Source organism: Bombus pyrosoma, linkage group LG15 (assembly GCF_014825855.1).
Source record: "Bombus pyrosoma isolate SC7728 linkage group LG15, ASM1482585v1, whole genome shotgun sequence".
In the NCBI taxonomy this organism is placed as follows: Eukaryota; Metazoa; Arthropoda; class Insecta; order Hymenoptera; family Apidae; genus Bombus; species Bombus pyrosoma.
The window spans coordinates 3,370,730-3,383,231 of NC_057784.1; the positions used below are offsets into that span (position 1 = coordinate 3,370,730).

The following is a 12,502-nucleotide window of genomic DNA, read 5'->3' on the forward strand; positions in this document are numbered from 1 at the left end:
GAAGAATCTTGAATTATTGTTCGTTCCAAAGTTCGAGTACTGCACATTTTTTTTAATTTTTTATTTGAATAAACGAAGACTACTTATAAACGAAGAAAAGGTGGGAAATCTGTTTTTGTTGGTGTTTTTATTTTGATCTCGTGTTTTACTGCTACAATCTTCGTATGTATCGTTGATTCTTAAAATTGCTTACTGCCGTTCTTCCATATATTTTCAATCATAACAAAAACTACACGTATCGAAGTGGAAACAGAAAAGATACGAACCTTTTGCGGAATTTCCAAGAATTACCAGAATTATAAAAATATTTCCTGTATATAGGTTGATGGTCGATAAAACCGGCTTGCATCGCGCGTAGGATCGCCACTTTCGGTGGCCCTCGCTGGCAACCAGTCATTGACCCCGAAACGAATTTAGAGAACACGCGTCAACAAGGCGCAATTCGTTGAATTCGAGGAGCCAAGGTCGAGTCTCATCTACTCACGACAAAGATTCACCTAACCGGTTCGAAATTCTATGGCCAGTTGCCAAGATTTCGATAACCACTGTGTGTCTTGGCATTCGACCATATTAAACCGCTTAACATCCGTGACATATAGTGACTCATGAAGCTATATATTTTAACGCTTGTACAAACATTATATGAATATATTGTATGTGTCATACTTTTACATTTTGAAATTTCATTAACACTGTAATGAGATCCGATCATCATGGTTTTATTGGTAAAGTTTGAAACAAATCTCGGAATGTATAATAGACGAACAAATTATGTTACCATATGCTCAACACAAAACATATTTACGAAATACATTTATTATATGCTTAAGATGATTATTATATAATATATAAATATACATTTTTAATAAATATATCGTAATTTACGTAGTAATGCGTTGTGTAATATTTTTTCCGACAAGTGTTCGGATACTTTGTTTCGAAATATACCTATGTGATCATGGTAATGAACAACCTAACGTAAATTGTTTTGCTAGGACTATTGTTTCTTGTATATTCCTCGTGAACTTGAAAGAAAAACCTGGACATCAAATGGTTAAGTAACCCATAAATCGCTCGAACAGCTGTCGAAGTAACTTCTTTCCGGCACTGATTGCGTTAAAAAAATACCCTGGCGTTTAGTTACGCACGCGTGCTGCTAGGCTCGAGAAACACCGTTACGAGATCAGAATTCTTGTTTTCATCTACGTTTTGCTCGATGAACTTCGATGCTCGATGCGGAACACAGGAATTTCGCTATGATGCACTAAACTCTACGCTCTATAATGTGAAAATGCCTTTACTGTTACTCCTTTGTCTCGTTTGTTCTCTCATAAACGATGCAACATGTTTATTATGCAACCTAAACATTCAGCACTACGATGTCAGAAAACGCTTTGCCGTATCTTCTTTATTCTTTAATTCTTTTTTACTTCTAGAAGACAACACGTCGTGTCTATAATTTTATTCGCAGCTTCGTCCATTGTTCACGGTATTCAAGTTTGAAAAGGCCTTATAGTTACAATCATCATTAGCAACGTTTCACTCTCTCTTTTACAAATTTCGTGTTATGTCTGTATATTTTTATTCGCACGAAAATATTGATTTGTACTGGACTCTCTTCGATATTGTATGCGTGAATAATAGATGAAAGAAGAGAACATATGCAAGTAAGCGAGCGTGATTGCCTTCGTGTGCACGCCACGATAAACCGTACGTTGCATCGAAGCCAACGAAAGTAGAGGAGTGCCATTGAGTAGCAAACCTTATGATAGAGTCTGATTTTGGAAAAATGTAGGAGACGGTGCTGAAAGTAGTTGGTATTTGACCTACGAGAGATGGATCTTCCTTTGTTCGATGGATTTTAGTAATGACGACGCGAGTGGATTTGAAAGCGTAGTAAAATACAGACTTGGGTATCACTTAAATACAGTAAATAAACTTCATTTATATGAACTTGTCGGGTAAAAATAGATTATAGATTAGAAGGTCACTGATTCTCCCCACTACCTACGTTGTTTCGTTCATATAATACAAATTTAAACTAATGGATTCAATTAACAAAAGTATTTTTATTCAGCCATTGATTAACATTTAGTACAAGTAAATAAAAATTATATAATCGGAGTTCTACCGTACAGCAGAAACTCGTTTGTTCGAACACGTCGGGGCCATGTGGCAAAAAAGTAACTGAAATTAAATTAATTCTCAGAACAAATGCCGTTACTTTGTAAAGCAAATCGTCCGCGTTGCCTACGACGCGAATATAGTCAAGACATAATATTTCAAATCCACATTCGCGTTAAAGACCATGTCATGTTTAAGAAAGTTAACCAAGATAGAAAATCATTTGAAAACGATTTCTTTGAACTTCGTTCATACAACAAAAATAATGCATTATTTCAAACTGTTTTTTTTTTTTAATCTTTATTTCAAATAAAATTTGTCCAAACCTGGTAAGGAATCGTCGAATATTAGAGGTCTGCGAAAGCTTCCTACATCAGAATATTTTTCGATTCGGAATCTTTGGACCAGTGGTATTTGCAGCTTGTCTCTCGAAATTTGTCATCGCTGTCTCAATATCGATGGCATCGTTAGTTTCGCAAAACTGTTTATCACCGGTTACTCGCCGGAATTCGAAACACGCTCATGGTAACATAAATTCAATTCTAAAGAGCTGGTCAGCTCTTAATAATTCTTATCATAGCGATGTTATGATCGAATATTTTTAAAGACAACGAATCGTTACATTAATGATGCCGTATCTCGGTTATGCCTCCGGATTGTCTTTCATGGTCCAAGTCTGATCCTAGCCGTTCCAAAGTACTTCAAGATTCAATTAATGCAAATTCACATATAGATTTTAAATCGGGATTTGTTTTATTCCCCAAAACGTCATGAGAAATACATTGGATGTTTTTATATTTTTATTTGTTCATATTATGTGCAGTCTATATAAATACGATCATATTAGAGGACATCAACTCGTTACATCTATTAACAAATAACCAATAAACAACAATACATAACAAATTAACATATAACAAATTTTCATCCACTTAGTGTCTTATACCATGTACGTGTATTATGTAAAATATTTATAATACAACTGAGCTGACAGACGAAATATTTAGAAAATAAATGCCATGAAAAAGATACAAATTATACTAAATATCAGCTACCGCCCTCATATTTACGGCAGTATATATAATTTTGATATACATATTTCGACTGTAAAAGTACATTGTATAAAATAAATATGACAATTCAAGGTAAATATTACTTTTCCACATAAAACAATCGGTTTCCAACATTTTTAATATAACTTGCCTTACCTGTCTTCGTTATGTTCCAAAATTCGATGAACTCACCGATAAATCTAAATAATCCTATGAAATACAACTATTTCCTGGCAACGTGCTGCGTGTTTGCCTCACTGTCTTTGCTCCACCACCTCTGTATATTGGCATTGCAAACGATTTATATTCTCGTTAACGTAATCGTTCATTGCATCAAACGATGGATTACTCTTCGCCTTAAAGATGCATCTCTGTGGTCAATTCCAGATTATCAAGACGAATTTTATTAAGTTCGAGTTCGAGAAGTTTGGCTGTTAGAAAAAAAATCCGACTTTTCGTGGAACGACACTGTCAGCCCTGATACCGGCCAATAATCTCGAACAAATCCTTAATATAATCATATTGGTACAACTACCGATGAGCATCTTGCTGATTTGCGGTCGAAGGTAAAACTATGTCTTTTCTACATCCTTCCCACTGTTTTCGTTTTCATCAGCTGATGTTAAATACCTGTGATAACGATAGGAAATTTATAATACTATTCATTATCTTTCGGTTCATTATAAACAGTAGAAATACGGACTACTAAAATATGAATCGAAATTATTATGATAAATCGCAAATTGATCACTTTGAACAACATTCAGTTTCTACTGTTAAATGTTTAAATGGCTTCTTCTTTCTAAATTGTGTCAAATCAAAATCATGTAAAAACCGAGACAGGTATAATTAGTATATTACCTTGAAAGCTTCGCCCTGATGCTGACGTTGCTCATGCAATTGAACCTTTACGTCTACGTAGCCGATGCTGTCGAGTCTCATCCTCTGGATCTCGATCCAGGGTCGCGTAAGCCGTCTACACTTCTAGTATCACATCCTAGTGTCAACCTCGAGCACGTGACAAGCGATCTGACACTAATAATCAACCGTGGAGACTTGACGATCCACGTGACTGCTGGCAAGTTCCTCCTGATGAACACATTCACTTTCAAAGAAATACCGAAGACGTGAGCTTCTTATTTGTCTATTTTGAGAGTAATAATGAATACGTAGAAACCATTGGTCGCAAGCTCTACGTATGTATGTTCTACGGCACCAAGCACACGACAAGACTCCCAGACTCCCTCGTTCTGCACTCGGTTGTCATCCCCACCACGGTACTGGCGGGAATTTCCCGCATGGGGACCTAATGTTCCCTTTAACCACATGGTGAAGTTCGAGGGCTGAATACTATAACCTGACCCATAAAACATTATTAATTTAACGATGAAACTTTTTTATTTGTGTTCTTTTTTCAAACGGATCTTTTATTAGTGTATTTGCGACATTATTTTATTTAAAATAAGATCGTATATGATGTAGTTTAAATTACGTTCACACGCATGTGACGGATGAAAGAACATAAGTTAAGTTCGCTAAATAAGCACATATGCCGTAAATTATATCGTGTTTGATTTTGTTTCAACCAGAAAAGCTCCGTAATTACTTTGGTAAAAGTTTTATTCAACAAAAATTAACTCCATTCAACGTTAGTATTGCTTCACCGATTTTCTGATCTAGCCGATTTTCAGGCCATTTTTTCCTCCACTCGCACTGTTCTTTTCTACGTCTAGTGGGAGCTACCCTTGGTAATCCCTTGCGTAACAAAGACGATATTACAGCTGCTCTGCAGAAACAGCGGCGAAATATCCTTTTACGCAAGACTTTCACAAATATCTACGTATGAAGCATACTATAATCTGTTAAACATGAGTGCACAATGTATTCGATCAATGTATGCGAATAAATAAGTCAATTTAGAGCAATTTCGAGATCACGCAATTACGATCACAGTCTCTGCTTGCGTTGAATATAATCTATTGCATCCATCATAAGTTGGACGTTATAGTTTTCCCACATTATTTAAAAGAAAGGGTATTTCCTTGCTATAAGAAAATAGATCTTCCTTCTTTGCGTTTACTTACATACCGTTGCAACCCTAGTCGGATAATTTGCAATGAAAGTTGAATATTCTTTGAAAACACAGACCAATTTTCGAAACGGATGATGCCGAACAAAAGAAAACACGGTATTACACGCGTAGAAGCGTGGAAATAAAGTATTTATCTATGAAGTAACCATCACCACTTGAATACTCTTGGAAATGTGCAGTGGAAGTAGAAATGGTAATCGACTGGGCAGCGCACATAATTGAGCGATTATAGCAGAATAAAAGATGAACCGAAAAATAGAGATACTATTTGTTAGTATGTTGGAAGAAGGAAAGGGAACGTATTCACGATTGCGCGCAGTTATTTGTCGATCCTCATTTTGCAAGGATGAAAGAGTCGTCGGATGAAGATTTCGCTTACGCGATGACCCCGTTGAAGATCATGTCGTGGCCTGTAGGAACCTGGCCTCTTCAAGTGTACGATATCTTCTCCGCTATACGTGCCATAATCACGATTTTACTTCTGGTATGAAATTCTTTTGATTCTGTTTCGAAGTTGACACGTTAGCTACCAACTATATAGAATCGGGGACAAAGTAAGTGGGCAAGCAGGTGGAACTAGTTTTAATGTTGTGCACTTACATCCCTTTTATTTCATATCGTTACAGTACATAGATTATTCAGGAAATAAACAGGAAATAACAAGTCGTATTTAACGAAACTACAGTGACAAAAACACCTCCTACTTATCCACTTACTTTTATCCAAACGTGTTAAATGAAATATCTAGTAGCCAAATTGATCCATTCCGCGTTCTATTATTCCAACAATTTTCTGATTACTACACGTTATTCGTATTCTCGTTGGAAGACACCTGACGTATTTCTATAAATTTTCTTATAGCACAGAAATCGTGTAAATAATAGTGAATTCTAGGATAAATTAAATAAGCAAATTTCAATAATTTCATCGCTCTTTTAACTTTTCAATTTGTGAAACTAATCAACGTGGTTTCTGAGTTACTGAATTTGACGTGTTTGAAAATTGTCGTTGTTTCATAGCTACTCATGCTCATCATCGTACAAATGGAGTTGTATTTAGACAGTAGCGACGCCAAGAAGAATCTAGACGCTCTACTATTAATTACCTGCGGCATTTTGGCGTTATCAAAGATCATACGTTTTCGTATTCAGCCTGATGGCCTTGTTTCCAATTTTATCTCGGCGATTAGAGATTATAACGAACTGAAAGACCAAGAGAAACGAGTGATAATGCGAAGACACGCTTATATGGGTAGACTGGTGTCTGCTAGTGTGATATTTTCTTCGTGCATCGGTTCGACTCTTTACTTGACTATCCCTATACTGGCTGGAAATGAAGAAAAAGATATAGTTAACGTAACGAAAGAAAGTATAATGGATTATCCTATACCTTCCGAATGTGTAATGGGCGTTATACAATTGCCGGATAATTTGTTCTTTATGGTTTTTATCATAGAGTACTTGATGCTGTTATTCACGAGCACTGGAAATCTAGGTAATGAATCGCCGTGTCCAATGAATCACCCATTGTCAGGAGCCATGCTAATTAATCCATAGATTTTAACGAAGAAGAAAGATCAACATAATTTTCTTAAATGCAATGAACTGCCTTTTTTTATTTGCGTTGGCTTTTTAGAATCAGTCCTTGAGACTTGAAGTACGATTTTCTTCGCAATTTAATTTACATAAATATAGTACTCTGTATTTAAAATAAACTCTAGGCTCGGTATAACGCAAAGTATAATGAGGAATTTGAAGAGTTGGACGTGTATCTTGTGTGTGTGCAACATGCTTATGCCTCCAGATGTTGAAATTAATTATTCGTTTTGAACAATGAAATTAAGAACGCGATAAAAAATGGAATTGATCAGTTTGGCTTCTGAAAGATACATAGACAGATACTTGGCCAGAGTAGCGCAAGAATCTAGCTCATTTGTTTGAAATATGAATTAGGAAGCGATACGTTGTTCTTCGGTATTATTTTTCATCTGTGCGGTCAGGTAGAAATTCTGAGATTAGAGTTCAATAGACTAGGTAACAAGAACGAAAGAACAATGGAACGTTTCATCGTGTTAATCAAGAGGCACATTTACTTATTGAACCTAACCCACATGCTGAACGAGACAATTAGCTCTATCTTGGTTATGCAACTACTCTCGAGCTGTGTGCTTATTTGTACAACCGGTAAGCGTTCTTATCTCGCTTAATAAAATAACACGTAGCCTGGTATATGAATATTTGAATACAATTGATATATAGGATATTCATCATCTATTTTTAGGATTTCAACTTATTCTCGATCTGAGCATCGGAAACATAGTCATGATGATAAAAGGATTTATAGTTCTCAACGCTATGTTGGTGCAACTATTTGCATACAGTTATGTGGGCGATTATTTAACACGCCAAATGAAAGGTATCAGCGACTCGGTGTATTTTTGCAACTGGTACGATATATCGAAAAGTATGGCGAAAGATATTATTTACGTTATTATGAGAGCTCAATATCCAGTGTTCTTGAAGGCTGGCAATTTCTTTATCGTCAATATGGAAACGTATATGAGTATTCTGAAAACTTCTATGTCATATCTTTCAGTCCTTCGAGTAATGGTAAATGCTTGAAGTGGTATGAACCTAATAAAGTACAATAAAATATAAAGTATTTTCTTTCTTTCTGGTATATACATAAATATTAAAAAGTCAAGGAGTATATTTTTGTCCATATATTTTATTAAGACTCGTTTAAAATCTCATAATCTATATAATTATTACTGATAAATCATAAATTCGTCACTTTCATCACCCTGCTACTTCTATTGTAAGAGAGTTAAATGTCTACTATTTTCTAAACTCTGCCAAATTAAATTCGTGTAAAAACAAGTATAATTAGTATATTACCTTGATCACCGCACCCTGTGTATTGTATTCAAAACCAGATTTCGTGTTCCTGGTTTGCTTGAGCACGAAAGAGCACAAGCATCGGTGCATAAAAGAGCTTCACCTTGATGATAAGGTTACTCCAACATCTGTACAAAATATAACATTAGTCTTACCGACTTTTTGATAAATCCGATTTTTAGACTACTTCCTTACTCATCCTCCCTCTTTTAAATCCGGCAAAATGCTACACGATATCTATCCCTTGCACCGATTCTTTCCTCGATGGACATTTGGTTTGAATCCAATTTTAGAGAGCTGTTGCGAAATTTACTGCATTCCTCCAAGGAATTGCCCTTTGTAATCCCTGAAGCAACAAAGGCGATATTACTCTTAGTCAGCGAAGAAGAACAACGATATTTTCTCTCACGTAAGACTCAAATTTTCATACAAATAAATGCGCACAGAGCACAATTTAGTCTGTTGAACACTGAGTATACAACTGTTTGGATCAATGCATGCGATTAAATAAATAATTTTGATGCAATTTTGAGTCTCTCCGAACACGATCTTACCCTTCGCTTGCGTTCAAACATAATCGATTGCAATTTAGACGTTTTACTTCCACTACTTTCCCTGTAGCATAGGGTATCTTCTTACTATAAGAAAATAGATTTTCGTTCTTTACATTTGCTTACATACCGTTGCAACTCGCATCTAATAGTTTGCATGAAAGTTAAATATTCTTTGAAAACACAGACCAATTTTCGAAACGCATGATCTATTTAACAATTTACCATATAAGTTGAGTATTCTTTGAAAACAGAGACCAATTTTCGAAACGGAAGGTGCCGAACGACGGAAAATGCAGTATTAATCGTACAGCGGATCGGCAATAACGTATTTACCTGCGAAGTAACTGCCACTGGAATTACCTTGGAAATGTGCACGTGGTATAGAATTGGTAACCTATTGGACGGCAGATAATTGAGCGATTACAGTAAAATAAAAGATAAGAAAATACACACAATTTGTTAATATATGGGAAGAAAGAGAGGGACGGTACTCGCGTCGACGTAGAATTATTTCTTGATCTTCGTTTTCGAGGATGAAGGAGTCGTCGAGGAAAGACTTCGCTTACGCGATGACACCGATGAAGATCGTATCGTGGCCTGTTGGTACCTGGCCTCTTCAAAATTACGGTTTTTTTTCCGCTATGCGTGGCATCATTGTGATCTCTCTTGTGGTATGACATTTTTTTGATACTGTTTCCATGTGAATATGTTTGCATTTCGTTATACAGTATCAAGAACAAAAATAAGTGGACAAACGAATGGAACCAATTGTAGTATTATATATGTAGCTACGTTTTACTTTTTATTGTATATCGTATAGTGCATAGATTATTTAGCAGATAATTGAAAGTGATATTTATATTTTTGTATAAACAAGCCGTATCTGATTGATGTTTGCTTTTTCTTTCGTAAGATTTGCTAAACATTTAACTAAACTTTGAATGTAAATTAAATACTCGGTGAAAGATTGCCTTTTTCAGAAAACACTGACATTTCGGTAGAATATTTTGAGTTACCACAATACTTGTTTCCACTATCTGTCCGTTTGCTTTTGTCCGAACGTGTTAAACGAACTTTCTACAATCCGAATTGATCCACCTTTTGTTAATTCCACGATTTAATTACTACTGCATATTATTTGCGTTCTTCATAAAAAACAAATGACTTATTTTTATCGATTTATTTGTGACAAGCGGATTGTGTAAATAATAGCGAATTCAAAGGTAGATTAAAGAAGCAAATTTTAATAATTTCATCGCTCTTCTTACTTTTTTAATTTGCGAGCCTGATCGATAGGGTCTCCGAGTAGCTGAAATTGACGCTTTTAAGAATTTTCGTTCTTTTACAGTTGCTAATGCTAGCGATCTTGCAAATGGAAATGTACTTAGACAGCGGCGACGCCGGTAAAAACGTGGACGCTTTGATATTAATAACAAGCGGCGTTGTGGCTTTGTCAAAAATTATATGGTTTCGTATTCGACCTGCTGGCCTTATTTCCAATTTTACCTCCGCGGTTAAGGATTATGAAGAATTGGAGGGTCAGGACAAACGATTGATAGTACGAAGACATGCTTATATAGGCAGAGTAGCATCTGCCACTGTGATATTTTCTTCGTACATCGGCTCCACTCTTTACATGACTATTCCTATGCTGGCTGGAAATGAAGAAAAACATATAGTTAACGTAACAGAAGAAAGTACAACGGACTACCCTATACCTTCCGAATATGTAATGGCCGTTATACAATTGCCGGATAATTTGTACTTTATGGTTTTTATCATAGAGTACTTGATGCTGTTATTCACGAGCACTGGAAATCTAGGTAATGACTCACGTGTCCAATGAATCACCCATTGTCAGGAGCCATGCTAATTAATCCATAGATTTTAACGAAAAAGAAAGATTAATATAATTTTCTTAAATGCAATGGACTGCTTTTTTTATTTTCGTTGGCTTTTTACAATCAGTCCTTGAGACTTGACGTACGATTTTCTTTGCAATTTTACTTATATAAATATGGTACTCTATATTGAAAATAAACCCTAGACTCATTATAACTCAAAGTATAATGAGCAATTTGAAGATTTGGACGTGTACCTTGTGTGTGTGCAACATGCTTATACCTCCAGATGTTGAAATTAATTATTCGTTTTGAACAATGAAATTAAGAACGCGATAAAAAATGGAATTGATCAGTTTGGCTTCTGAAAGGTATATATACAGATACTTGCTCAGAGTAGCGTAAAAATCTTGCTCATTCGGTGTGAAATCTGAACTAGGAAGCGATTCGTTGCTCTTCGGTATCATTTTTCATCTGTGCGGCCAAGTAGAAATTTTGAAGCTGGAATTCAATAAACTGGCCAATGAAAATGAAAGAATAATGGAACGTTTTATCGTATTAATCAAGAGGCATGTTTACTTACTGAACCTGGCCAAGATGCTGAACGAGACGATCAGCTCTGTCTTGGTCGTGCAACTATTCACGAGTTGTATACTTATTTGTACAACGGGTGAACACTTTTCCTCATTTAATGAAATCATACGAAGCTCGATGGCATAAATTTATTTAAATACGATCAATGTGTTTGAACGATTTGTATCCATTTTTAGGATTTCAATTTATTCTCGATCTGAGCGTTGGGAACATCGTCATGGCGATGAAAACATTTATAGTAATGAGCTGTCTGTTGGTTCAATTGTTTGCATACAGTTACGTGGGTGAATATTTAAAGCGTCAAATGGAGAGCGTCGGCGACTCTGTGTACTTCTGCAGCTGGTATCATATACCGAAAAATGTGGCAAAAGGTATTGTTTTTGTCATTATGAAAAGCCAAGATCCAGTTTCCTTGAAAGCTGGGAAATTCTTTATCGTCAATATGGAAACGTACATGAATATTCTGAAAACATCGATGTCGTATCTTTCAGTTCTTCGAGTAATGGTAAATCCTTGAAATGTTAATATAATAAAGCAGAATAAAATATTAAATATTATACTTTCAGTGATTCAATATTCGTTTCAAATTCATTTAGAGTTGAATGTGCGTAGTAGATTGTATTGAATGTAGCCATTGACTAAAGACGGGATTGACGTGACAACTTGACATTGAATGGAACTTTACGGCTCAAATGTAAAAAACTAGAAAATACCTGTAAAATAACTAGAAAAGATCTGAGTGTTTCTTGCAGCCTCTCCGAATTGCTACTGCGAACGTAGGAAAATTATACTCGTCCCGATAGTCAACAATGATGGAGTCAGTAGCTACGAAAGGATCTTCTTTTCCTCCTCGCGAGCAACTTTTCTTCCACGCATCATCGCTACCATCGTATGCCTCTCCTCGTTTTCGCAGTTAAAAAATACGAAGGCAGAGATCTGATCTTGGCGATGTCACGCGAACGAAAGTCGTTTCTCTGCATGTGGCGTCAATATGACTTTTGAGTAGCTAAAATTGACACGTTTCAAAGTTATCGTTCTTTTATAGTTACTAATGCTAATGATCGTGCAAACGGAAATGTACTTCGACAGAATCGATGCCGAAAAGAACCTTGACGCCCTACTATTAATTGCCTGCGGTATTTTGGCGGTGTCAAAGGTTATGTGGTTTCGTATTCGACCAGCTGGTCTTATTTCGAATTTTACCTCGGCGGTCAAGGATTATGAGAGGAAGATATGATTTATGTCATTATGAGAAGTCAAGATCCAGTTTCCTTGAAGGCTGGCAAATTCTTCATCGTCAACATGGAAACGTACATGAGTATTCTGAAAATTTCGATGTCGTACCTTT

General features: G+C 35.9%; 1 protein-coding gene and 1 long non-coding RNA gene across 2 annotated transcripts; both read left to right on the plus strand.

The window, feature by feature from the left end:
• The first annotated feature begins 22 nt into the window (after positions 1–22).
• LOC122575756 lies at positions 23–884 on the plus strand. Its single transcript, XR_006319531.1, has 2 exons — positions 23–100; positions 322–884. It is a non-coding gene; the product is annotated as an uncharacterized LOC122575756 (long non-coding RNA).
• A 3,665-nt stretch (positions 885–4,549) lies between these two features.
• On the plus strand, positions 4,550–11,728 carry LOC122575885. Its single transcript, XM_043745373.1, has 8 exons — positions 4,550–5,752; positions 6,288–6,762; positions 7,221–7,451; positions 7,549–7,877; positions 9,241–9,390; positions 10,068–10,542; positions 11,000–11,230; positions 11,331–11,728. The coding sequence occupies exons 1-8, from the start codon at positions 5,615–5,617 to the stop codon at positions 11,669–11,671; spliced, it is 2,370 nt and encodes a 789-aa protein (XP_043601308.1). The 5' UTR covers positions 4,550–5,614; the 3' UTR covers positions 11,672–11,728.
• The last annotated feature ends 774 nt before the right edge of the window (positions 11,729–12,502 follow it).

Excerpts from the sequence above, each read along its gene's own strand:
- LOC122575885 (XM_043745373.1), top strand. The coding sequence starts at position 5,615 with ATGAAAGAGTCGTCGGATGAAGATTTCGCTTACGCGATGACCCCGTTG. Across the intron at positions 7,452-7,548 it reads TGTGCTTATTTGTACAACCG|GATTTCAACTTATTCTCGAT; the intron begins GTAAGCGTTCTT and ends ATCTATTTTTAG. Across the intron at positions 9,391-10,067 it reads TCATTGTGATCTCTCTTGTG|TTGCTAATGCTAGCGATCTT; the intron begins GTATGACATTTT and ends GTTCTTTTACAG.